Source organism: Morone saxatilis, unplaced genomic scaffold, assembly GCF_004916995.1.
Source record: "Morone saxatilis isolate NCDOM2014 unplaced genomic scaffold, NCSU_SB_2.0 Contig15, whole genome shotgun sequence".
NCBI lineage: Eukaryota > Metazoa > Chordata > Actinopteri > Moronidae > Morone > Morone saxatilis.
The window spans coordinates 16,100,121-16,127,259 of NW_023339707.1; the positions used below are offsets into that span (position 1 = coordinate 16,100,121).

General features: G+C 40.6%; 1 protein-coding gene across 1 annotated transcript in view; it reads left to right on the forward strand.

Moving 5' to 3' along the window:
* The window catches only part of samd10b (sterile alpha motif domain containing 10b), a 46,929-nt gene that overhangs the window by 13,921 nt on the left and 5,869 nt on the right, over positions 1–27,139 (forward strand). The window contains exons 2-4 of the mRNA XM_035656082.1: positions 6,371–6,555; positions 18,144–18,312; positions 24,258–24,398. Of these exons, the coding sequence (XP_035511975.1) occupies positions 6,371–6,555; positions 18,144–18,312; positions 24,258–24,398 (495 nt within the window). The remainder of the gene's footprint in view (positions 1–6,370; positions 6,556–18,143; positions 18,313–24,257; positions 24,399–27,139) is intronic.

Consider the following 27,139-nt stretch of genomic DNA (forward strand, 5'->3'; position numbering starts at 1 on the left):
GAGCTGTATTGAAATGGTTGCAATCTGTGACTTAACTGCTAGAGGCCATTGAATCCTACTCACTAATCCTTTAAGCGATCTCTCTTTAAGAGATTTCATTGGAAATAGCTGCCTGATGTGACCAAAAATGACGCTATGAGAGCAGTGAGAGTGAACCAAAATGGTGAAGTTGTAGGCTGGACAGCTAAATAATGAGCTGAAATTTTTTTATAAAGCTCAGCAAAGTGAAGAGGAGCTTTAGATTCAGGTGATAATTCTTTGTAAGTTTACCACTACGAGTGACCCCTTTCACATTGTGACAATGTCGACATGTATTGTTATAAAAATATCAGTCCTCTTTTTGCTGAAAGGTCTTGTTAAGACAAACATCAATGAGTATGTTAACATGCACATGTCCCAGTTTTGATCTCTGATCATGTGAGTTCAGGTGTGTCTTTAATTCTTATGAGTTACCTCGAAAGTTTAGCATGAAGATAGGTTGGTTTCTGGCTGCTTTTACCTCTTTGCTGGATTTAGCATTTCCTGTAATGGAAAGTGAAAGGGACAATACAATTTATGCATTACCAGTCAGATTTTCAGTTTACTTTCAGCATGTAACCATCATTATATGTTTACAAGTATTCATTTGTTTTACTAACTACTACTTTGAGTTGGCAGCACATCTGCACAAGTAGTGAAGAATCATGAACAACCTGGACATGGTGTTTATAGCTTTGCGGTTTTAACTAGAATTCTCAAAACCAGGATGCACAACACATGACCGGGATACTTCACTAACACTAGAAATTACATATCCGGGATACTAGTGCACATGTAAAGGCACTCAGTGATCTTGTCATTCCCCAAGTTTGATGAAGCCTGATCACACCTCACATCCTATTAATCGACCTCGTCCTCCTTCTCCGTCCTTCTCCTCCTCCCTCTGACATTCGCTCTGAATTATCGATTGTCAGTGAGATCTAATCTGTCCTCCCCCGTCGTCATATGGGGTTTTGGCTGTGAAGGGGAGAAAACAACAGACAATCACATGCTCTCATCTACTCATCATTTCACTCCCTCTTTCTCCCCCTTCATTTCCTGATGCAATTAATATTAATGGTCTCCTCTGAAGCTTCATTTTCTGCCTGTTCTCTCTTCTGTGACTTGTCATGTTGCCCGTTTTTCCGTCTTTCTGCTCCTACATTCACCCCAAGCTTAATTCCTCTGTCCTCTTAAGAAGCCTCGGCCATGTCAGACCCTTGTATCCCATCTCTTCGTTTGTGTCATTCTTCATTTTCTTCCTCTTGTGTGAAACATGTAGTGAGTTCCTTTGAGCAGCAGCGGACATGACAGCCAGAGCCTAGAGGCCTCAGGTGGAGGAGTTAGGTGGACTGTGTTTGTGTGCCTCCCTGTGTGTTTTATCTAAAGCGATCTGTAATTGTATGTTCTCTGACACAGTGATGGATAATCAATAGTTCTGTCTGTCTCTGTGGAAGTGCGGTGGGGGCCAGAGTGGAGAGTTAGAGAATAAGGGTCCTCAACATTGGACCCTCCAGTTCGTTTCTGCCCAAAGAGAGGAAGACAAGGTCGACCTGGTATTTCTCAGACCTGCCTTTGTTGTTCTCTACTCTGTGCTTTCAGGGTGCAGATGGACCTCTGCAGTGACTGGCAGAATCATAACAAAAATGCCAACTCCACCTGTGTTTTGGGCTGCACTGTGCATTGTGAGCCATAATTGCCCTGCATTCAAAATCCAGCATTCAGCCTCCATCCACATGGCTGCATATACAGATTCTTTGCAGCTTTATTCTGATCCACTGGCATAAACGAAAGCAGACAGGGATTATACAGATGTGTGGATATGCGAGTCCTCATGCTGGCATCATGAGTTACATTCACGTATGCATGAGCATGCCGGTATTCGCTAACGCACACAATCATACACACAGATTTAGTTGGCAGCTCCCTCGTTTGTGTCCTGATGAGAGTTGGTGTGTTGTTATCTTCAATCAGTCTGCGTTGTGGATGTCCATTGTTTACACCCATTCCCCTATCTGCGTGTTCCCATGATGCTGATAGTTTGTGAGAGGTAAACCTCAGCCCGAGCCTCTGCGACAGTGTCTCATGTCAGAGTGGGTAATAGACTGCAATGCATCATGGGAAAAGCCCCTGGGGTCCTGGGTTTTATATTTATTTTTAAAGCTTCAACCTGAATTCTTCTTTTACCACCCCTGCTATTTGAAAATGGAGTAATTTCATGGCTCATTCCTGGGGTTAAGACCGGGTCTGGTGGAGTGGAAAAGTTGTAAATAGCCCCTCACTTTACCCCCAATATACTATAGAACCAACAAATCTGTATCATTGATTGATGTACTTGACATAGTGGGACTTGGCAGCATTGGTCTGTTTGATGCTATATTTAGGACTTCAGGTTTAATGTGTTACACAGGCATGAAATCACTGCATGATGAAGTTTCACCCCCTTGCAGATTACAGAGGAATGAGGATGACTGTGATTTTCTCCTCTCTCCTCTTTCATATAAAACTTTAGGACTGTAAATACAAACTTTATCTTTGAGTGGAAGAAGAGGTGCTTGTCAGGGAGGGAGTTGATGCCAATATCATGCTTCTGGAATGCACCATGGCACCCTCTCTGTGACGCCTGAAATAAAGTGGATTAGCCAGACCACTTCCCTCACCGTTCATGCAAGAGGCAAACACATACACATACACTCCTGAAGTTGATGCCAAGGTTATGCAAAAATCAGACTTCTACAAAAAGCCTACACAGCAAAGTAGTCCACCCGGGCTAATTTAGATGCTCGCTTTTGGAGTCAAATGAGTAATGTCCAGTGATGCCATGTTAATCTACTGTGGGATTTGGCTTGGAACGACCTTCCAGGGTGCTGTACCTAACCGCTTAATTACCTTTTCAAAAGGGAATACCTCTGAGATTTAGCAGCCACTCTGGGCAGCAGATATGCTGCTCAGTCAAGAGGAGGTGATATGAGGTTACACTTCACTGGGCTGAGTCGTATTGACCTACCTACCCTCTGCACACACACTGACACACACACAAACACCTGTCTGACACTTTGCCCTTGATTTTGGCACCCCTACCACCAACAGTTCTTGCTCTTTTCCTCCACCTTCTTTCTCTATGTGAGGTTGGAATTACAGATTCCTGAGCTTTTACTACATCATATCTTCTTATTTATTTTTTATTCACTGACCGTAAACTCAGGAGACACATATCATGCTTTTTGCTTTTCATCCTGCCCCTCTCCATCCTCCCTTCATCATCCCTTGTCTTTTCTCCCCTTCCTCGACTGAAGGTGATAAAAGTCAGTGGCAAGGGTGACGAGAGATAATACAACACCAGTTAGTGACAAATAGGATGGAGGAGATTTGGTGCTTGTCCAGGCTGATCAAATGCATGTTCAGACAGACAAGAAAGGGTGACAGATAACCCCTCCTGCTGAGCGGAAAGAATGGTAATCATTTCAGAACGCAAAGATGCATTTAGAGGCACTGAGGAACACAGCTAAATCCTCTCATTCAATCTCGTTTAGAATGTATTATCTATTATCTTAAGGCTTTATGACTCTAAAAGCAACCAGCAGATGCATATGTTTCAATGTCATTTCAAAAGAGACGTCTGTTGGAAGGTATGGATATTTAATCACTTTTGGCTTATTCTAAATTCTCTGCCGTATCCTGTGCCAGGAGGTTAAGCTGACCGAGTCCATTGAAGCTTGCAAAATGAGCGCTTTGTCTTCGTTTTATGACTGCTGGAGGTGGCAAGGTCTGGCACTGTGGCAGAGATTGAGATTTCAGTGGAACTAAGTCATGATGCTGCATTTCTTTATCTTCATCGTGATGTCTATAAAGTGTAGGGTGGTCTCTGTCTAATAATTGGAAAGCTCTGTCTTTAACAGCTTGTGAAATTAGGTTGTTTCTTGGTCTATTAAGGTGTCTCTCTGCCTCCTCCCTGAGCTATTTTACCTCGCTACAGTTTGATCAGTTTATTGTCAGTTTGTGTGGCTCTGGTGCTAATTTACAGCACCGCTCTCACTCCCTCTTTCTTGTCCGCCTTGCTCTTGCTTCTGCGCTTTCTCTTGTCTCTTTCTGCGAGATTGGCAGGTCTTTAGGGTTGCAAGGCGCTTAGCTTCCCACGTTCCTTCCTCCTGTCTCCTCCCCCTCAGTCTGACTGGCAGTAATTACATCAGGGCTGGGCTCGGTTTGTCCCGACGACCCCGAAGACCTGACAACAAGAAAGAGAGAGAGAAGGAGGGAAAGGAAGGGAAGCAAGAAAAGATATTTCTAGATACAGAAGTATCAACATATAGAAATGGGGAAAGCAGGAGTGCTGAGAAAGAAAGTATACAAAGGGAGAGAGGCAGAAAAGGTTACACATCAGTGATTCCTGACAGGCCTTTTGTTGTTTTTCATCTCCCTCTTTTTCATTCCTCCATCATGGCTGTGTGAACTCTGTATTCAGCACTGCTCACTTGAACAGACTCCTGGTTTGAGAAAAAGTGTTTTTTTACCTCCCCCCCAACTCCTCTCAAAGGCAACCAGGTGTTTTTTCCCACAAGCAGGTCTCAGTGGTCTGTTGTGCAATTCTAAAATGAATTGTCCAGTAAGGCTTGTTTTCCCTTGCTGTTGGAAGGAATGGCATGTTCTACTTGTTTTGTTTGTTCTAATTTTTTTGACAGCATATATCTTAGTTACATCTTCATGTCTATTCAACTGTCCTTTTATACTCCTTACTATAAAAGGACAGTTGAATAGACATAGATATGACTATCGGTACAAAAATCACCTTAAGAAAGCAACATAATAAACAGACAAATGGTTGAACACACTGAAAAGACCTTATATAACTGTAGAATAGATACTACATCCGAATAAATCCAATCTCTCTTTTTTTTTTATCTGGTCCCTTAAGGAGGAGGGAGGAAAAGAAAGTTAGAAGTCATTTGTAGGAGATTAAATGAGGATTTTCTCGAAGAATGCGCTAACATTGTTCTGTAGTAAAGACACTTTTTTCATATTTAAAAGTAATGAATACAACATTTATTGTGCCTTGTTCTACTTTTAGCTCTACCATCATTAACTTTGTGTCTGTCTCAGTGACTGTGTTCACAGGCGCACACAAAACCGAGGATTTGTTGGGAGAAATCCAGTTGTTTGAAAATGGAGAACGCTTCAGGTGCACTGCAACCCTGCAGCTTGTTAGTGATAGTAATGTTTTTTCCTCTAGCATATTTTTGAACCGACGCTGGCATATTCAAAGTATATTAATGGTGTAGGATGCTGTACCTTATAGAGTGCTTTTTGATTGTAAAAGATCTGAGAAAGAGCCTTTGAGTGCAACTGTAACTCATTTATTCTAGGTTCAGTTTTTGTTGGACTGAATTATTTGGGCTACAATGATTCGTCACAAATACTATGTGTGATAAACTTTTAGCTCATCCCTCCTCTGTCACAGTAAGACTTTGTGTGTTTGAAGTCACATGTCAGAAACCTGTATATACTAAATATCAGGTTTCTCTGACCCAGATCTAATTTCTCTTGACCTCTAATGAATGGGTTTCTTGTTTACACAATGTTTAAAAAAATCAGGTTTTCTTAAAAACTGAAGTACTTAAGGGTATTTTCTCTGCTTCGCTCTCTTTCATGCATTCTCTTGACCTTTTCTGCTCCCTTCCACTGTCTCCTTCCTGTTGTGTCTGGCTGATGTGCAGTCAAATCCTCTTTTATTATTCACATTTGTCCCATTTAAAATAAACCCACTGCCACAGACGACAAACCACAGCACAGTAGCCTGTTCAACTTGATCTTCTGAACTGCACAAGATGCCCTGTGGCTCTTACAGAACTGCACTCTGACCCTGCATTGACAACTTGTCCTGCTTCACAGCTAACACTCAGTCCTGGGAGGAAAGGAGTGAGTAGGACAGACAGAGAGAGGGAAGAAACGGATCAAATATTCATGATGTAGGATTTAAATAATCAAGGACTAATCTAGCAAGAGACACAATTCCAAAAATCATGCACTGCGTCAGTGAATATGCACTCAGTATAATTGGAGATCACAGTGGAGTAGCACCGCTGCCCACCACCATCACCAAAACAGCCATCTGTTTGTAGCTGTATGAGTGTCAGCACACAAAGCATGTAATCTGGAGTGAACGCAGCCTGTTAAGCTCTTAGAGGATTACCAATTATTTATTTTGTTTTTTTTTGGTGTTCCTGTTGCTGCTTCATAGACAATGCAAACCCCTTAAAAAAAGACAATACAAAGTGAGTGCTTATCAGTGTTCGTTCTTCTGCCTCTGCTTGTCTCTCTGCTTTTCTCGCCTCTTATTCTACTTTTCTCCTCTCAGCGGCGTCCAGCTTCAGTTTTTGCCGTGCCTCCCTGGAGCACACGGTGTCTGCTGAGGAGCTGAGCTACCAGCTGCCGCGTCGCACCGGAGGCAGCAACCTGACCTGGCACGACGGCCGTGGCCAGAAGACAGCACACACACGCACCGTCAAACTACTGCAGCAGCCCGGCACAGAGGGCATCCAGGTATAAAGACGTCCACACAAACCGACCAGAGGCAGTGTGGAGAAGTGTTTCCACTGCATGTGAATGAATTTCAAATCTGTTTTGTCTTACGAAATAAGTCGTTCAGGCAAGGAGAGACAGCTCAGGATTGAGCAGGTTGGACCATAACAGACATGGGAAGAGAAAAAAAGCTTCTGGGGCCCAAACCACACTTGGTTTCACTGCTGTGAAATGCTTTGCGCATAATCTGTCACTGATTTTGGATTTTTCAAAAGGAATAAATTCTAGCCATTGGGCAATCACAGCAGCTGAGGGAAAGAAAATATGGCTTATATTTGCCACAATCTAAAGAGGAGGACTTTGAGGAGTTCCCATGATAATCACATTTTGCAGTTGCTTTGGGTCAGTTCAGCCAATTCCACATTCAGCTAGTGTTTTAGAGGTTTATTTTTGTCATTTTAAGGCATAATTTGCCATTCGGGTTTATATTTTTTATCTATGAGCAAAAGTAAGTAATTTCTTGAGCTTTTAGTATTTGGTTCTTTATTGTTATTTTTGATCCGCCTTTTAGAGAGAGAAGGAACTCAAACAGTTAAAACAGCACATGATGAAGATAATAATATGAAGATCAGCCATGACCTCCTATGACCACCTGGGCACCCTGACTGGTCTGCAGCTGCGCATCCACATACGCATAAAAACTGTGATGCATTGTGTGTTCTGACACCTTTCTATCAGCTAGCTAGCATTAACTTTTTCAGCAATGTGAGCAACAGTAGCTCGTCTGTTGGATCGGACCACAGGGGCCAGCCTTTGCTCCCCACGTGCATCAATGAGCTTTGGACTGGTTCACTGCAAAAACTGTCCGATCATAGGGTACTAGTTGAACCATTAAAAGTTCTAGTCACATGTATAATAAAAAGATACCTGTATATTTCAGCACATTAAGATATAACAAGGACTTTTTGCCAGGCAGTATACATATAGAGACCATCTCTGGGTCATTATTGCAGTGCAAAATAATTATTTTATGTTGTAACATAAGTTATAATTAATAGTAAAGTTCACTTGTATAATTTCGTATTCAATTACATCACTATAAAGTAGTTTGAACTGTTTTTTAAGTAGCTTAGTTAAGAAAACATAATTTCCCTTGAAAGGAGCTTTTCTGTAATTTAATATCATCCAGTGTGAATTAACTGGTAGCTCATAAAAGCTATGCATTTTCAAAGCAGTGTTTCCAACTATATGTGAGAAAGAGTGGTTTTGTGAAGCTGTCCCGACTTGGATGGGGACAGGGCTGATACGTACACTTTGGCAGATTATCAACAGAGAGACAAGAGAGAGCATTAGTGCATCAACGTTAGTGCTGCGGAATCTCAGTGGTAACAGGAAGTCTAATTGCTTTATCTTGTTCATGATGTTGTCTGGTCTCACCTGAGCCTGTGGTAGATACCACCAGAGAGAAACTGGTTATGTAACAGAAGAGTGGTACGAGATATGTTACCTCACTACTTGTGATGTAACGGTTCTTGTACAAAAGAGCAGAAAATACTTGAATTATACAGTCTGTTCTGCATTGTCTAAAAATCAAATTTATTCACAGATGTGTGTTTTTTCCCAAAGCCCAACAACAGATTTAACAGAACTGACTGGTATAAACACTGAATATTTGTTGGCGAGGAATGCCTGTTTGGTGGCTCAGCAGTAAAATGTAAGCATAGCAGCCAGAGCATCATTTACTTCCACACATCGCTCTTCACAAATCCCATCTTTGCAGCACCAGAGAGCAAAACAAAGACAGAAAAATCTATTTTAAGGCATTCCGCCTGTGTTTGACCTAAAACAGCATATGACACAACAGCCTCCTTCCTGGCTCCTACTCCTCACATGAAAGAGAGCAGCTAGTCCAGTGGAGGTCATTTGTTTAGTCTCCTGCCTTTAAGAAAGTTTGCTACTGTGAGGCTGAAAGATGTACATATGCACTGCAAGATTGTTCAATAATTCATAAAAGAGTGCCCCCTCAGCTATAAAAGCTATAAAAGGCTTAATAAAAGACGAGTGGGAAGCTGTTTCCATGTGATTACACAGAGACTGGATAATTAAACCTCCTCTATACCATGAGAAGTAAGGCTTATCATTTCCTTGTGGCAACAAGCCTCTTTATGCATTATTCAACTACTGGGAGAGCAGTCCAGCTCTCTCTGATGTGTGTGTGTCTGTGCATTCCCAAAAATATTCAGTGTCCATTTGTGCATCTGTAATTTCAAGAATCTGTGTTTATGGGAATGCCTGTGTATGTGTGTGGGTTGTGTGGATCGGCGTTTGTGTGTCCAGTTCTCTCAGGAGTGATGATTAGATTATTCTCCATTACACTGGCTCCCTCATTACAGCTGATGTGTGCACAACCAGTTAAGTGAAACACAGCTCAGCTTCTGTATATAAGGTGGGACCTGGGGAATCTTCCTTATCTGTTTAACAAAGCTAATATAACACAGTATGCGCTCTTATGCAAACTCCTATGTGGGCACACACACACACACACTCACACAAACACACACACGCACAAATATATTGATGCACACCAGACAGTCAGCTGAGGCAAGATATAGTAACAGCAGACACAAACCTTAGATATTACTTTTCATGCATGCACAAACATGGCTGCCATTACCAGAGTAGCAGGTTTTGTGCCAGTGCTGACCAATATTATAGGACACATAATGGAGCAGATGTAACATAATTCAGTAGTGTGCCACATGCAAATATATATAATATATAATATATATATAAATATGTATATATTCTGGTTCACAGTGTAATATTCAGTGTATATCACCTGTTTTACATGAAACAATAATGAAAAAATAGGTCCAATTATTCCCTATACAGAGGTTAATTTTTATCTAATTTTCTGGAAATTAAAGTGTCTTGATACAAGACACAATAAGGCAGAATGCTGCACTAGAGGTGCAGAACATGATGCTTAAAACAAGTTAATTTGTTCTGCAAATAGGTGAAATTATGTCACCCCACACCAGCAGCCACCGACTCAATGACAGCAGACTAAATGATTTATTAAAATAGAGGTTATAAATTAATTTGTGTTGTTACATTGCTGCAGGTGGACCTGTATTCAGACCTATGTGCTAATAGGATTTTTCCAAATAATGACTCATTGTGTAGTTAGCGCACCCTCTGTGCCATCCTTTATTTGGCTGTTGTTTGGGTAGCCAGATGGGGTGAGGGGAGGGGTTTGTGGGTGGCTCATTTTGCTGTCTGACACACAGCTTGTGGGTGAACCTTCAGATGTGACTGGGGAATAGGTGGAATAACAGAGACACAATTTAGGAAGTAACAGCAGCCACTGTGACTTTCTTCCCCTACATCAGAACCAAGCCTGTTACAGGAAGTAAGGCCCTTATTCACTAATATGCCATGCTGGGTGGGCAAATGGGAAGGACCAGTCTGTGATTATTTTCCCTCCTCATTACAGAACACAGTGTCTGACCTTTTCGGCTGACACTGACTCAAAGCAGTGAAATAACAAAGAGAAAACACACAAATATACTACACAGAGCCTTCCAACTCCTTATAAGGAAATGGATTGCATCATATTATATTGTTCCTTATTGATTTTTAGGGTGGTTGTTTCCAGTCAAGCTCATTATTTAACTGGATTAGGTTACAGTATATGGAATCCACCATTAGTTACAATTGTTGTGAATGTTCGTCAGCTTTAATAATTGAACAATGCTATTAAACTATTATTGTCAAAGTGCACTATACGGCGACATCAACATAGTGTCTGTATGTTGCTCTGTACCCCTCTGTATCATACATTTATCATATTCACCAACATGCATACATAATATCTTATGAAACTATAAAACTTTGTACAGACATTCATGGTGCTGATACAATACAATATGATATAATACGACATGTTACGTTATTATATTGTACAAAATACTTTATTAATCCTTCGGGGGGGCTGAGTGCCAAAATTACATATGACAGACAACACATAGGACAATAGGAAAAGGTGTACACATCTCGAGGCAGTATAAAATAAGGGGAGAGCATAATAAATAGTGCAAACAGCAGTGTGACTGTAGTATAGTGGATATATTAACATCAAGATGTTCATGGACACAAGAGTGCTGGTCAACAACCTCAGATCAACAATGTTCATTAAAAAACGCAGCAGCTACAAAGGATTTTGTGAATGTCTCTTAAGAGCACCTGGGCATAACAAGCCGGTCACTAAAAGAGCTCTTCAGATCTTTAAAAACATTATACAATGGATGATTCTGCATTACACTCTTGTGCTTCCTACCCATGACCACTTATAGTGAGTCAGGGGTCAAGTCAGTCTCAGAGATTGAATGTTACTGACTTTTGTGATCCCCGGACTTCTCCTCTACAGTTGTATTTCTGAAATGTCTCACCAACTATTTGATTGATTGCTGTGAAATTTGGTTCAGCCGTTCCCTCAGGATGAATTCTAATCACTTTGATGATCCCCAGACTTTTCATCTAGCGCCATTATCAGGTCAAAACTTAAATGTGTCCAATACTTTGGTTTATGACCAAAGACCTGCAAAACTAAAACTGGCTTTCACCCTCTGCTGTCCTTTGTGTTTCATACTTATTTGAAAATGATAGTATGCTGACACAATAAAGTAAGACAGTGAACATGGTAAACATTATACCTGCTTAACATCAGCATGTTAGCATTGTCCTTATGATTATGTTAGTATGCTGATGTTAGCATTAAGGCTCAAAGCCAAAGTATCGCCTCCTAAAGCTACCAGCACAACTGTACACTCTTTCTCTTGTTACATTAGGATTGACCTTTTAATTGAACACTGTTATCCAATTAGATTACCTTTCATATTATTATTTTTTTGAGTCAAAAGATCTGCAATTTTTCTGTTTTGTTTTATTGATTTTAAATTGGCCAGTGTGGGTGGCAGAGGAGCTATCACTGATTTCAATAGAACCAATTAGACTGTTCTCACCATAAAAGTGACAGCAACCTTAAACCTTAAACTTCTCTTCATGCAAATAATGATTGTCCTCTTTTAGAAGGGAAGGCAGAATTAGCGTGATGCCACAAAACGTATTTTGGTAAGAGGTCAGGTGGGTGGTTGGACATATAAAGTGTTTGATTTGATACCTCCTTGCAACTGGCAGTACTGGTTCCTTGTTGGTTTCTGACCACCCATAACCTTAACCTTAAAGTATTCTTATTTGCCTAAACTTAACCAAACTTTAAGGTAGCCGATCAGACAACCCTCATATGAACTCATATTTCAGTTGCTTGGTGTCATCCTGCTGAGGGCACAAGATCACAAAAATGCTCACAAGGGTTGCTTTGGAAGACAATGACAAATTACATATACTGTCAGGAGGACCATTTGGAAGTATTACCTTGGTGGCTGACGGCTGTGCTAGTGTAGTGATGATGCATTAGAGAACAGAGGTTTGAAAGACACCGTAGAGAGCCACAGAGAGAGGAAAAAGAGCTGCTGGGCACTGAGGCAAAAATACTTTAGCCTGTATTGTCCTTGTCCTGCCACTCAGAGATGTGTTGCTCTGTCCAAGACACATGTTTGACTCATGCTAAATAGAGAGCTTTGTGAAAATCCCATCTGGCCCTTTGTCCTCCCACTGAGAGCCTGCTCACATTCGCATGAGTGCGAGACATTTACAAAGTCCGAGTCCTGAGGACAACCAAAGGCACAGTTGCACAAAGCTAACGGAGGCTGACAGTTCACACGCCCGCACACACTCTTTTGCACAGGAACAGTCAAGTAGACACTTAGAAAAGCTCACACATAAACATTTTCAGAATCACAATGACACACTCAAACACGCATATGCACAAGGCTAGACTGAGCAGTGGGAGACACAAGGGTGCTAAATGATGCAACAGAAACTGCCAGGGACAAGGGGGAGGATTCTGTGTTACTGAGAGGAGAGGAATGAAGGATAAGATTAAATGAGAAGTGGGGAAGAGAGGTGCAAAGAGGACGTGAAGGATCATGTGTCAGGATCTGTCAGGGTCTTTGGGATAGGAGAGACTGATTGAAGATCTGATTCTATAATGACAGCAGAGCAAGAGATAGATTGGTACAGTAGATAGGGAGATAGAAAGAGAGTGTTGTTAGGTTAGACAGCAGCACATACAGAGAAGACAGAAGAGGAGTGTTTAGTATCCTGTGGAGAAATAAAGTGACAGCAAGAAAAGATGCAGAGCAGAAAGGGAAAGGCAGGTGTGAGCTACAGTACATGATGTGCAGATTATATACCATAGATTCACTCAGGCAAATACACACACACGCACAAACACACATTCACGTTTTTACTGCTAATTGGCGTAGCATCATTGATCAATCTCAAGCAGGGTGTGGATGTGCAGAGACAGAACCAGGCTTCGGAAGAGAGGTGTTATCGGTCACAAAGAATGAATTTTAAGGATTCCCCACGCTCCCCTGACTTTTGGCTAATCCCTGATTCAGATACTGAGAGGCAGGGCATGCACACAGACACACACACACACAGAAACACAGGCACTTAAATGGACAAAAAGTAGCTCAGTGCACAGAAGTCAAAGCAGAAGAAAGATCGAAGGGAGGAAACAAGAGAAAGGGAAGACAGGGAGGGAGGAGGGAGGATGTCAGGCAGGAAGAGGATAAAATTTATGAGGAGCAAGTAGAGAGAGAGTGGGGGGGTGAGAGACATGATAGAACAAAGTAAGCAGGGAAGGACAAATAAGCTGTTCAAGGATACAAACAGAATGATCAATAGAGAAGTGCAGAGAAGAGAGGATGGGGAGTAGAAAGGGAAAAGGATATAAGGAAGTATAGGGGATAAGGTAGAGATAGAACTTGTCTATTCATGCATATATTTTGACAATAAGAGACGTACGTGACAAGATTGATACCACTCACATGTCTGTACACTAAATATGAAGCCAATTAGCTTATAGCTTAGCATAAAAAGCAGGAAATAGCAAGCTTGGTTGTGGCCACAAGGTACAAAATATTCCTTTTACTGGGTGCCGTGACCTCCTGGAGTCTCCGCTGGTTATCTCATGGTGACGTTTTTTTGTACAGATTAAACAAACAAGATACTGGTAGGCAGTTTTTATTACCTTCAGACAGAACACGGCTAGCTTTTTCCACCTGTTTCCAGTCTTTTTGCTAAGCTAAGCAAACAAGCACCAGGCTGCAGCTTCATATTTACTGTACAGCGAATAAGCATATTTCCCAAAATGCAGAACTATGTTTTTAAAGGTATTTTTTTGCAACATAATTAAACATATTAGGTAAAAGAGGCACACTAAAATATTTAAGGAGCAGTTAAATAAGCTTGCCTGTTGCTTTTTGTTCCAGTCATTTTGGTGCTGAATACAACATATCGCTGCATATCCATTACCTTCCCCCTCTTTCTCTCCCTCCTCTCTGTCCTCCACCTCTCATTAGACTTCCGCTCCATATCCAGCCTCCACTTTGCCTATGCCACCCCTTCCCCACAGCTCCATCTTCCCCTACCTCTCCTGTATGTAATGAATGAGGGAGCTCCTCCCGCTGGACAGAAGTAGGTCTCGAGAGGAGTGGGGGAGGTAGTAAAGGGTGAACGGGGACGGCAGAGAACTGGCCAGAGGAGATACAGTCTGATGGATAGCCAAAGAACGGTGCAAGAAGAGTAAGGGAGGAAGAAGAGAGAAGAAGGGATGATGGGGAGCTATCATTCCATTTTCTTTCTGTCTGGCTTCTTGATGATGAAGGCCATTACTCACTCATAGAGAACCCCACTCCCTGTACACTGTCTTCACTTTCTTTTTGTCATTCTCTGTCTGTCTTTGTTCACTCTCTCTATCTGTCTGTCATCTTTCTTTGTCTTCAGTATTGTTCATTCAGTTTTTCTTGACATATACTGCAAAGTTAAATAAATGTCAACAAATGTGAGTCATGAAATAACAAAGACCTGGATCTGTTTCCCGGATTTAATGATGCTTGGTAGATCTAAAGTACTTTTTCTGTGATGATGCATAGCCATAGTTTAGTCACTATTAAAGATACTTTATTCCAGATTATTGGATTATCTTTCGATACCATGTATACGCTATTTTTTAAAATGTGTTTACTCAAACATATAGGTCACTGGATTATTATGAATCTTTAACTGCGCTATCTGTGATGTGTTAATTTATGTTTTAATGCCATAGGTTGTGGAGCCAGCAGGGAAATTTTCTCTTGCTCTCCTTTCATGTCGTATGCGCCACATACATCAACAGAGTAATGTTGTGTTTAGTCCAAAAGTGGACCCAGGCACAGAACACAGATCAGGAGGCAGACAAAGTTTATCACATTTATTGAAAAATCACAGTAGTTGCTGATAGATGGCTGTTTATGGCAAAGGAAAGGTGGAATGGAGGATGGCAAGGCAGTGTGGCCGACAGAGGATGCAAGGGAGAGTTGGTGGCGGGCAGGCAAGCAGAACGGGATCCTGAGATACAAAGAAACAATGGTTAAAGCACAAAAAAATGAAGAGAATTGGCCACCACTGTGGTTGAACAAAAAAAACAATCTTGCGCAGGATGTGTGTAGAGCTGGGGTTGAACTAGTGCAAACTGACGAGCTGATGCGAGGCAGGTAAGCCAGCTGGGAGTGGTGATGAGCTATTGCAGACAGGTGTTCAGAGCCAGGAGCCAGGAAGGGAGACCACATGCACAAACATACACAAAGACAGACAGGGGAGAACTGGAAACACAGGGAAGGGGAAAATGCTAGAAAAACACCCAGGAAAATGGGTGATGTGACACGTTAAGTAGGCAGCACATGTCAAGTGACACATGGCACACACCAAAAGTGCCATATAGACAATAGGTTTGTTACACAGAACCACCTGGGAGGCTGTCGTTGGAAATAATTTTTTTTTTTTAAATATTTAATTTAATGTAATTTAAAAATATACTTGGTAGGATATTGGATCTGTCCATCCCTGTCTATTGTGGGCGAACTTCAGCTCAACTCATAGCCAGTCAGAAGAAGATGTCTTTGCCATCGAGAAAAGCTTTCAGTACCGTTCTTTGCTCTTCTATCAGTGACTTGAGGTACTTGCCGCACGGTTAATTACTCTCTCCTTTGAAAAATTTCCAATCACATAATTTTAACCTCATTTTACTGATTGTTATGTAATGCATCATCTTCAATTCAATGTCACAGTCCCTGCTTCAGATGTGACCTATTATATATTTAGAATATGCATATGTCTTGTTAAACTACACAAATGATAAGCATTGAAAAGCAAAAAACTACACGAAACCTTATCACCAACATACCTATTACCTCCACCTATCTAAAGCATTCTCACATACTATGGAGACATATTTTTTAGTTAGTTTCACATTTAAAAAACGTTCATGTCTGTACAGTAAATGTGACTCTACAGCTAGCAGTCGGTCAGTTTAGCTTATCATAAAGACTGCCCACATCTAGCCAGTCTACCTAGTTTCCTTGCTTCGAGCGGTCGACCTCCTCATCTAACTCTCATCAAGAAAGCATATTTTCCCCAAATGTCTTCCCCAAATGTCTTACTTCTATTCCTTTAAGAAACAATATTTGAAAGTGAGATTGCTTTAGCTTTAACTTAATTCATGCTGTAAACTGTGCATCAAAATACCAAACAGGGTTCAGGTTCTGTTGCCTTTGACTTGACGTAGACAAAGTTCTATTTGTCTTGTTAAATTTACCATACTTAATGATTGTCCGGGCATTTTCTGCCTCCACACTCTACAATATTAACTCACCTATGCAAATATGAGGATTGTAGAGACGATAGGGACTAAATCAGCGGGATTGCAGTTTCACTGCAGGAACACATTATGACTATCCGAAGATGAGGGAGCATTTTTATCCTCTCTTGTCCACACTCAATCATCCACAAGAGAGAGCATTTTCACACCTCTCCCAACTCAATCACAATTAATGATGGGGGGGGAGAACAGTAAATTTGGGTTATTAAAATGGCTTCAGTGCTCCATTGAGTCAGGTTAGAAAGTATGTGTGTAATTAGGAAACGAGCAAACACACTGGAGCGGAGAAATGGAGTTGTTTTCAATTAAGACCTACAAAGCAGAACACACTTAGCTGCTGGACCAGCCAGAACTTGATAGGGCTGATTGGTGCTTAAATTGACAGGAGGAGATCTCATTACAGCAGCAGGAAAATATGTAAATAGTTATAAACCTGTGTCTATCACATATTGAGATGTGAAGGTGTTCTGGGAGCTAGTCTTTGGGTCATTAACAAGAAAGCAAGAACATTGGATATTGAGCTACAAGAGTGTGTTTAAGTTGCATTTGTGTGTATGACATTTCAGCATACATAATCCTATTAAATACAGTCAGTTATGGAGTGGAACGTTTGGCAGCAGTTCTGTGTTTTCTATTGAAAATCAGCCAAAGTCTTTGTTGTGGAGTTGGCTCAGTCAGAGCATGAATGAATGGATTAGATATGAGAGCCCCACAAGAGAGGGAGCTGAGAGGACAAGGAGTGGTTGTGTTTTTGGCCCATATGAACTGGTTGTGACTTTATTAATGTCCATATTAATTCCCCGCACATGGCCGTGACACACTAAGAAAAGCTGTCTGACAACGTTCAGGGTCAGAGGAAGGTGTGTGAAGAAGCCGAGAGAAAGACATTGAGTATGAGAGGAATAAAGATGTGTGCTCACATAGTCCAAAGATAAAGATGACAGAATCACAGTAATTCGGTGTTGACTGCATAATGAAGGCACTGCTGTCAGGAAAAATTACCTCCGGAAAAAGGACCATACCAGTCACAATACTACACAACCCATGCTGGTAGAAATAATATATGGAATGTAATTACCATATCAAGACATAATGTTGGCAGAGAAGAGAAGTGTGAAATATGTGAGAAAATATGGTGATGCAGTAGAAATAGCAGCTTTACATTTGTCTTGCTAAATTAGGGTTGGAAAGTGAAAAACTGGGTGCTCCTTTTAATTTGGCATCTGTTTGTCCTTCTACGCCTGCAAACTTTTAAACCTTATGTTCGCTCTTAATTTGGGTTACATTTGAGCTCATTATGTGAAATTACTTTTTCAAATGTTTAAGCGGTTAAAGGTAACGTGTACATTTCTGTCTAGTACCTGTGATAGATGAAACACTGCAGGCTACACAATAGTGTATAGACCCTTAATAAGCTGCTTTCTATTACATTACTTACTTGCACTCTTGCACATGTGTAATTTACTAGACTACGAGAAGGGATTCTGTTGCAAACTATGGCATTAGAACACATCATCCCAGCTAATTTCACATTAATGAGAAAATCCAGCATGTTGTATATTTAAGAAAGCTGGAGCAATTACAGGGTGATTATCTTGGGGGGGGGGGGGCAATATAAAAGCAATGTTCCAACTTACATCATATAGTACCTCTGGAAATTAAAACACAAATGCACACATACACCCACACTCACTGGCTCTGTCTTGCTAATACTGCACCCACGCACACATGCTACAGTGCATTGGCTAATATAAAGTTTTCCGCTCCTTGTGTGTTCTAGCTGCGTCCGGGCGAAGCCTTCACTGTGTATCACACGAGTCCTACGCTGTCCAGTCTGTCTAAGCCTGTGGTGCTGTGGACTCAGCAGGATGTCTGCAAGTGGCTTAAGAAACACTGTCCTCACAACTACCTGACCTATGTAGAGGCCTTCTCCCATCACGCCATCACAGGTATTGTACACACATGAAGATGCATGATTTCTTACTGAAACCATATGTGATTGTTGTTGATGTATGCTTATTTTCATCTTTGCAACTATTAATAGTGATAGTAATTAATTGTAGAGTTTGTTGCTTGGTCATATCCTCAAACCTTTTTAACTGACTTCTGCTCCTTCTAATAAGCACAGCAGCAATGCTTCCATAGACTAAGACATTGCAAACCAATACCATAAAAGGCTTACCAAATGTCACATAAGTTTTATTTTTAGGTTTGTGGTTCCACAGCTTAGCTTTTTCAACTGGAAACAGGTTTACACCCAAATCTCTGCAAAGGAGATTTAAAAGGCATTCATGTGAGGTAACGAAAGGAGTGCAGCCTATTTTTGGAGAAGAAAGGGAAAGCTGCGGGAAGAAAAATGGAAATGGTGGGTTATCGTATTTCAAGTTCAAACAACACCCCCACCCACATTCACACACATTTATTTGTTAGCAAGCCCACCCAAATGCATGCAAGGGCATATACACACAGACCACAACACCAATAGACACACATGAGCAGGTGCATACAAATGTGGCGAAAGACACTCATTTATCTGCACACATCCCCAGCCCTGACAGACCAGACGGTAGAACAGTTTCTTTTTTAGTTCCTCACAGAGAACAGATTGCTGTTCTGTGCCTTAGGGTCAGCCACCACTCACTTACATTTGCATGCACACACACACACACAAAGGCACAAACATACACACTGGCTTCAGGGTTAACAATGCTGCCGCCGTCATAGTTACAGCAGCTCTGATCTGATCATTTTTATTTATGTATTCTCAAACAGAGAAAAGGGAGAGAGGGATCCAATTATCCTTATGTATTCACTTGCTAATGTCCAGCTGGATTCCATTTTGCTTAGGTTATTAGCCCCTGTGTTTTCTTGTGCAAATGTTGAGTGAATATGTCTTTTTGTTGTTGATACATAAGGTCAGTATCAAAGAATCACATCAATACATCTTCTACATACAAATCCTCTGTGTTTTCCATACACAGAAGGAGAGAAATGGATTCTGTGTCATCTCAGTTCAGTGACCCAAAAGTAATTGTATCTCTCTTAGTCTCTTAGTAAGGGCACCATTACAATGGAACAAGCTGCCTGAGGAGATCAGTGCAGCTTCTTCTGTGTTCCTTGCATCTTAATTGTGTGCAAAGATTCATGCTTTCATATTTTGTCCCACTTGTATTCATGTTATCATGACTGTTGTGTCTGTTTTCATCTCTTATATTGCTAGTAATGGTACATAAGATGTAGATAATTAATGTGGGTGCTGGTCAAAAGCAGCCAGTCTGACTAAGTGTGCAATGTAATTTGAATTCTGTTCCACCTCACAGTAGTGTATGTGCAGCTTGTGATGAAGTCCCCTGTATCACGCCTGTGATTCTTCTAGTTGAAAAGCGAGCCTGATGAAGCATTATATTAGTAGTAAATCATAAGTGTAGTAGTTTGTACCTGAAAGGGGGTATTCAACATAATACGTACTTTTACAGAATGTTTTGAATGCAGAATTTTGATTTGTGAGGATGCATTATTACACTGTGGTGTTTATTTTCAGTGATCAAATAAAGAAGATTCATAAAGAACTAACTTAGTAATATTACACAGCACACAGCACTGATGTCATTACAAGGCAACCACCGTATAGCCAAAGTCTGCTAACATTAGTCACCATAAGCTATGTCTTATGAGACCAAGTAAGGATGTAGCAGCAAAACCCCTGAGTGAATTGAATTGAGCAAAAGTGTGTTTTATTGCTTATGACTGCAACTTTTCATTTGTGAAAGAATTAGTATCCTATTTCTTCATTCACAAGTTACACAGTATCGGTTTAAGTAAAGGATCTGAATACAACCTCCACCACTCCTGTAGAGTAGTAATGGCTCAGATTAGTCTCAGTATTGGCAGATTGTAAATTGCTTGGCAGTGAACATGGTGCCATGGTGGGCATGTGATTTAGTGACAGGGGCCTTGTTTTCACCAATAATGATCTCTAATGTGATGAGTTCCCAGAATAATGATCATGCACCTTGCATTCACACCAGGTGTTTTTAATCTGTGCATTTTTTTTGGTCTACATTCTGTCCCCACTGTGATAAGAAATTGCAAATTGGCTGTAGGTCAGCAGGTTCGAAGACTTCAGCTGTCAGAAAGTCAATATGCTGTCACCTGCTGTCCTAAGCTCATGTGCAGATACTTTCTCGTAACGGCAAGCAGTATAGGTTGCATTTACAGGATGATATCTGATCAAAAAAGCAAAGCTAGACCATCTCCAGGTGTGGTCTTGCTGACTGGGTTGCATTCTAGTTGCTGATGCAGGAATTTACACCTCACAGTAATATTCTGTTTTCCTTATAAAGGTAATATATCCCAATGTAGGTCACAATTTTAAACCAAGAGTGAACTGCAGATGAGGCAGATAGGATGGAGGTGAAGAAAGAACATACAGTATATACAATATATATACTAAAAGAGAAATAAAGTGAATAGTAAATGTGGCTACAGGGCTACATACTTACTTTATTGTTACTGTATATACACGCTGAAAGAAATGTAATACAGTATAGGCCTTCAGTGGCAACATGGACTGAATTGGTCTACTATCAAAGGTTTAATCTAAAGGTTGTTCTTTTATAAGGAAGTCTTTACCTTCCTCTCTCTTGGATTGCTTTTCAGACAGTTTTAAGTGTCATTATTGTCCTAGCCAAGGCAGAACTGCTTCCCATTTGCCGACAGACATTGTTAATAAGCAATTTATTTTGAAGCCAAATTGAGAAAAGCGATCTCTATTGAAACAGCTTTTGTTTTTGTGTCTCTTTTCTCCCTTTGACAGCACTACTTTCCCTATCTGCAGGCAATTATTAGGAGCTGCATTAAGTCTGTCTGAGGGGAATTGATTTGAGCTCCATTCATCTGCTTTGTCTCATTTGTATACACACACACACATGCACACACAGACCAAGGGCAGTGGTTTTTCTAGGACGTACTGGTACTGCTGTTGGCAAGCACGCACAAGAGGGCTGTAGGGGAGATGGAGTGAAGAGGTTGAAGAGTGTGTGCATGCAGAAGTGTGTGAGTGTGTGTGTATGTGTGTACAAAAGAAAATTACTGAAACCACACAAAATAAATGGTAACTTATTGTTGCTCTATCCCCAAGATAGTTGTGCTCTCATAAAATGAGTTGTTCCACTCTATGTGCTAGAAAGAGAGAGCACCTGGACTCTGAGGAAAAGTAAATAATGTGCCTTTAAACCACATGTGCACACACATACACATATCCATTAAACCATGATGAAAGCTAACTGGTTTGTCATGGTTTTGTCTCCCAGGGAGTGGAGCCTTGCCCACAGTAGAGGTAGCTATTGTCTGTTTTGTTCCAGCCCATTTGATTGTAAAAGGCATGGCTGATAGTTCTGTCCTCATTTGGCTAGCCTATATCTCTAGTGAGAGCTATATAGCATATCTCAAAGAGTTTATCATAATTATTGCTGCTTTCTGATATAATGTTCAGAAGTCTGTTTGCTGCCTACAAAGCTTTTTGAACAAAAGCGTTTCCTCAATGTTGTGCCCCTGTGGACAGAGGAAACTGGTCAAAGTACAAACCTGTGCCGTCATCAGAACCAAAAATGTTACTTTTACCTGAAGTACTATACAATTCTATTATTCAATACTGAATTTTCTAAACGTTCAATACTTTTAGCAAATGTATTTTTTCAAGCTGAAATCTTATTTTAGTTTACCTCCAGAGGGTACATGCAGCTATATGCGCAGTAGTAGTTACATAAAAGAAGAAAATGAAGATTGCAATAGACAGAGCTGCAGTTTGATTTGTGAGAGTGCATCGGTCAGCAGATGAGTCAACTGAGTCATACATTTGAAATCATGGGAAGACTGTCTAGTCTATCTGAAGTCCAGCCTCATAAACTGATGGTGGAAGGTTCTATTAGTGGAATATGAAAGTGTTAAGGGGCCAGTATACATCAACAGAAGTGCTTGTGTGATGGTTGAAGAGCTTGTCCAACAATTTCTGTAACTTTGTCTGTGTGGAGCTTAGAAGTTGGAAGGATTTGAACGTCTTTCTCAAGCTTTCTTTTTTCATTCTTTACATAATTATTTCTGTCAATTTTCAGATGTACAACCGAATGCAACACTATGAATGCCTTGCAGGAGAGACTCTCTCTCCGTTATCACCATATTCAACAATAGTCTTGTTTTTCTCTATGACAGAAGTTTTTTCACCCTGCCTATGAACACTTTTTGTCTCATGATGTGATCAGACGACACACCATATGTATCGGTTTTAGGGGACATGGGCAAGTGACTGATGCATTGCTTGAGGTGAATACTATGGCTTAGGGGGAAGTTTCATTAGTTATTACAGATGGTTTTAGAGGCACTTAACCCAGGCCTGGGTCCACTGAGGATCACAACAGCTCTGCTTCAGTCTATCACACAAATCTGTTCCCCACCCTATGGCCTGTTTTATGAAATATGACTACTGACTCTCTATTAAGGATATTTATATTTCATGTGCTTAGAAAAGGGACAAAGGACCAAGGACTGTTATTCTCCTTTTATTTACTGATTTTCTCTTCTTCTCCTTTGTTCTGTTTTCTTCTTTCATCTCTTTTGTTGCGCTCTTCCGACAGACATGCTTATTAGCTGCTGTGGATAAATAAAGGAACAACAAACATGGTTTAGTGATTGTGTTATCTAAACTGAGATAAAGACATGGTTTAATATGTGTATGAGGTACGTTTATACTGTACATACATGCATACATGACTTGGAGGACTTTTCCTCTGCAGTACATTCATAATGCACAGATACTGCACTGAAACAGAGAGAAAGATAGAGATACAGAAGATGTACTGTTGTCCAGTGGAAGGAAATGGGAATGAACTGAATGAAATGGAGAGTGAGCGGCATGAGTAATGAGTCTAATTATGATTTGGGCATCGTACAGAGCCGCTGCAGGTATGATGGATTCCTCTTCTGTCTGCACCATTGAAGGACATAGCTCCCTTACCCATAGTAACTTGTGTGTGTGTGTGTGCCTTTATTAAGGCACATGCATGTCCAACTTTTTCATATTGCCTTTGTGTTTGTCTGAGTGCAACTCGGTTGTAAAAGCTGTTTACTGTGGGTAATGGTATGTTAAATGTGTGTGTCCCCGGGGTTAACTGCTAAACTCTGTAGTAAAACTCAGCCACAGGAAACAGCCAGCCTGAGCAATCCTCCCCATGCCAGCCTTTTTACTGCTACTGACTGGAAGGCTACAGTACTAACAAGGAAATAAACACCTTACTCCTGGAAATGAGATAGTGAATCTACAGCATAAATATTTGCACGGAAAGTGTCAAACATCACAATTATAAACGCATTCTCACAACCTGTAATAAATACTGCTAGCCCTCACATTCATACAGAAGTCTGGAAAGTCTGAAATGCAAGTGCTTGAAGTATGGGAGGAAATCCACATGCATATAGGAAGACTGTGCAAACCCCTTTAAAGAAATGGCCGTGTTTTCATCCTGGAGACTTTTATTTTTTGGAGGAGGATGGTAGGGTGCATGTAGCCCTTACATACAGAATTAGTATTAAGAGGGGATGAATGGTGATGAGAAAATATTTTATAATAACACTAGGGAATTTAATCTATTTGGAATGCAACTGCATCTGTATTGTAGGTTAACACCCAAGGTAAATTTAATCCTGCATCCAGTGTATAGAGCGAATTGAAGGCAGTTTGCCAACTGCTGTTTCACAGTGGGCTGTTCTTTAGGAAAGTATTTTGCCATCTGGTTCACTGAAATGACAAATATACATGGGGTAAATTAATCAGCTCTGTAATTGGTAATAATAATTGTGTGGAAAGATGTCTATTTTTCTAAATTACTCCTCTTTGCAGGACGGGCGTTGCTGCGTTTGAATGGGGAGAAGCTTGAGAGGATGGGAATCGTCCAGGAAACGCTGAGGCAGGAGGTCCTCCAACAAGTCCTCCAGCTGCAGGTCAGAGAAGAGGTCCGTAACCTGCAGCTCCTTAGTAGAAGTAAGTAACAAGTGTGTGTGAGAAACCATGTCTCTGTGTATCTCTTTGAGTAACTGTGTTTTTGTGAGAGGGGGAATGATATAGAAAGTGACAAACAAGTGGAAAGCAGTTGGGTTTGGCTAAATTGTAAGGAGGCGGTCTGAGACCATGCATGCCCGCTGTGACATACGTGGAGTTGGACATCCAAGTGCAATTTTTTTGTGGCTCTGTGTGGTTTTATTGATGGGGGCTCTTGATTTGCTGCCCTGCCTCTGAATGATGGCTTCAGTAAACACTTTCATTATTCAGCCATCAATAAACTGCCTCAGTGACCTGTATTCAGCAGTTTGACGCTGTCTTGCAAGCCTGTTTTGGCTGCTGCGGTGCTTGTTTTTCTGTGTTCATTGATGGCTACGAGTCATCAAAGTGAAACAATTTCCTTTCTCTAGAACTGGATTTCAAAAGTGGAGATTGTTTAAATCTTCCAGTTTTGCAACGGAATGTTCCCTGTAGGTACCTGGATAGGTAACTATCGATCGGAAGTAGCCCCCAAGTTCATGTGTTGCAAATAGATTGTTTTAACTCTAATGTTATTAGACTGTAAGAAAGGCATATTTAATGTTTTCATTTTTCATGGTTTTGTATTGCGGGCCAAATGCACTGAACACCTTCAGGTTTTCCTTTGGGCACCCTAATCTTTAAGATCATGACCTACATTCAGCAGCAGCATCCTGGCTAAGCTCATGTCTCGAATGAGAGGGGATCTGCAGCACTTGCAGGGAATTGCACCATGCTTGTTGCTTTAGCTCTTTCCAGTATGCTCCCTAGTAATTCAGTACTCAAACAAAGAGCTGAAAATGTCTGGAGGTTTTACCTGTTTCCTATTATTTATGGAGCATCTTGAAGAGCAGAATATTTTCTGCAAAAAGAAAAAAAAAGTAACTGCATAACCATTTGCTTTAAATGGTCCAGTCTCTCTTGACATAAGTGTGTCTGACCAAAAAAAGACTACTATGTTAGTTCAGGCAGAGCAGTGAAGTTGTTTATTCCATCAACTGATCATTATGAGCTGATGGTGAAAGGGCTCTTACAATCACCAGCTACATTCAAATAAGTAAATGAAGTGGGCTTTGCAATCTGACAAGCTCACTCTCACTTTCTGATCATGCCGTTACTGTTTTTTTCCTGCTTTTCCTTCTCACTACAGTCTGCTTTGAGGTAAGTGCTTGGCAGAGATGATATAAATAACTCTGGGTTTGATGCCCATTTTAATCTGTCTTTTGACCCACCTTTGGGACCTGAATGTGTTCTTTGTAGACACATCAACTGCGTATCTGAGCCACAGATCCTGTTAGAGCTCCACAATCCCACAGCAATATGAAAAGTGAGTGTGTGAGAGAGGTAGATGTGATATAAAAGATAAGGAGTCTGCAAACCTGTGATCTATAAACAAGTCATATAAATTGACTCCTGACTGTGAGGTGGCATTTGAAATATAATAAATTAATCTGATGTCACTGAATAGCACAAAATCTTATTTCTGTATTCAGGTAAATAACAACTTATGGGCGGCACAAATCAAACAATCTTTACATTGAGCTGGTGATGAAACAGAAGATCAGCACTGCTATGTAAACTAAACTTCTCTTCTTGAACTGACTTTTTAGTTCACTGGTTCCCAACCAACAGGGTTCCGACTCCCACTAGGGGTCACCAAAGCTGCAAGGCCTTGTTGATTTAGGTGGTGTAAGAAAACTTAGATATGTGTTATTTGTTATTTTTAAAGTAAAGATTACTATTATAAATAATAATAATATATATAAACTCAAACATCTCACAGGATAAGGGCACAGTAAAGACCAAACACAAGCTATATTCAAAGAGACTTTACTCTTTGCTCAACAGCCTTGTCTTGCATTAGAAAAGTATGCAGTTAAAACAGCGAGAGAGCTAATAGAACAATGACCAAGTGTCAGGGAGAAGAAAACCCCAATTTTTTAAAACAAAAACAAGTAGCCAATTAAGTGTATATGATTGTTACAAATTAAAACATATTAATATGATTATAAAAATATTACAAAAACTCACCTCTGATTCAATATTCACAGTAAATAAAATTAAGGAAAAATTTGTTTTTTTGTCCCTGTCCATACTCAAACCAGGGATGTCACAGTGGATTACCAGGACACCCAAACTCACTAATTTATTATTTCTTTCTTATGATTTTATCTCATTCCTCACTTAGCGTGAATTGTTTTTTATTACATACATGCCAATCGAGCATGTTGAATTGAATTAAATTAAAATGAAAGATGGAATGCAATTGACTGGTAAGGAGAAATAATTAAATTGCTGTTGGACACTTCTATTAATAGAGTAATGCAAATGTAATTTGCCAGTTCAGCAGGCACTGACTCTAAGCTATAAGGGCAAGCTAATTTGGTGGCCTCATAAAACACCTGGGGTTCACAGGGTTGGAGGGTATTCAGAGGTGATAAAGGTAGGACAGTGTGGGAGGCGTCTGAAGGGGTGATAATAGCGGTTTCACTGCTGACAATGAAATGAGATGTGTGATGAGATGGTGATAAGGTGATAGATGAGGCCAGAGGTGATGAAGGTCTGAGTGTGGACCGGAACATTAAAAAAAACTGCTCCATAAAATGTCACTCCTGTCAATATGTAGAGATGACAACTGACACTTTTCACGCAACCATCAGGCTGACCCAAGTGTCTCCATCTCAAACTTTACTTTCTAACAACTT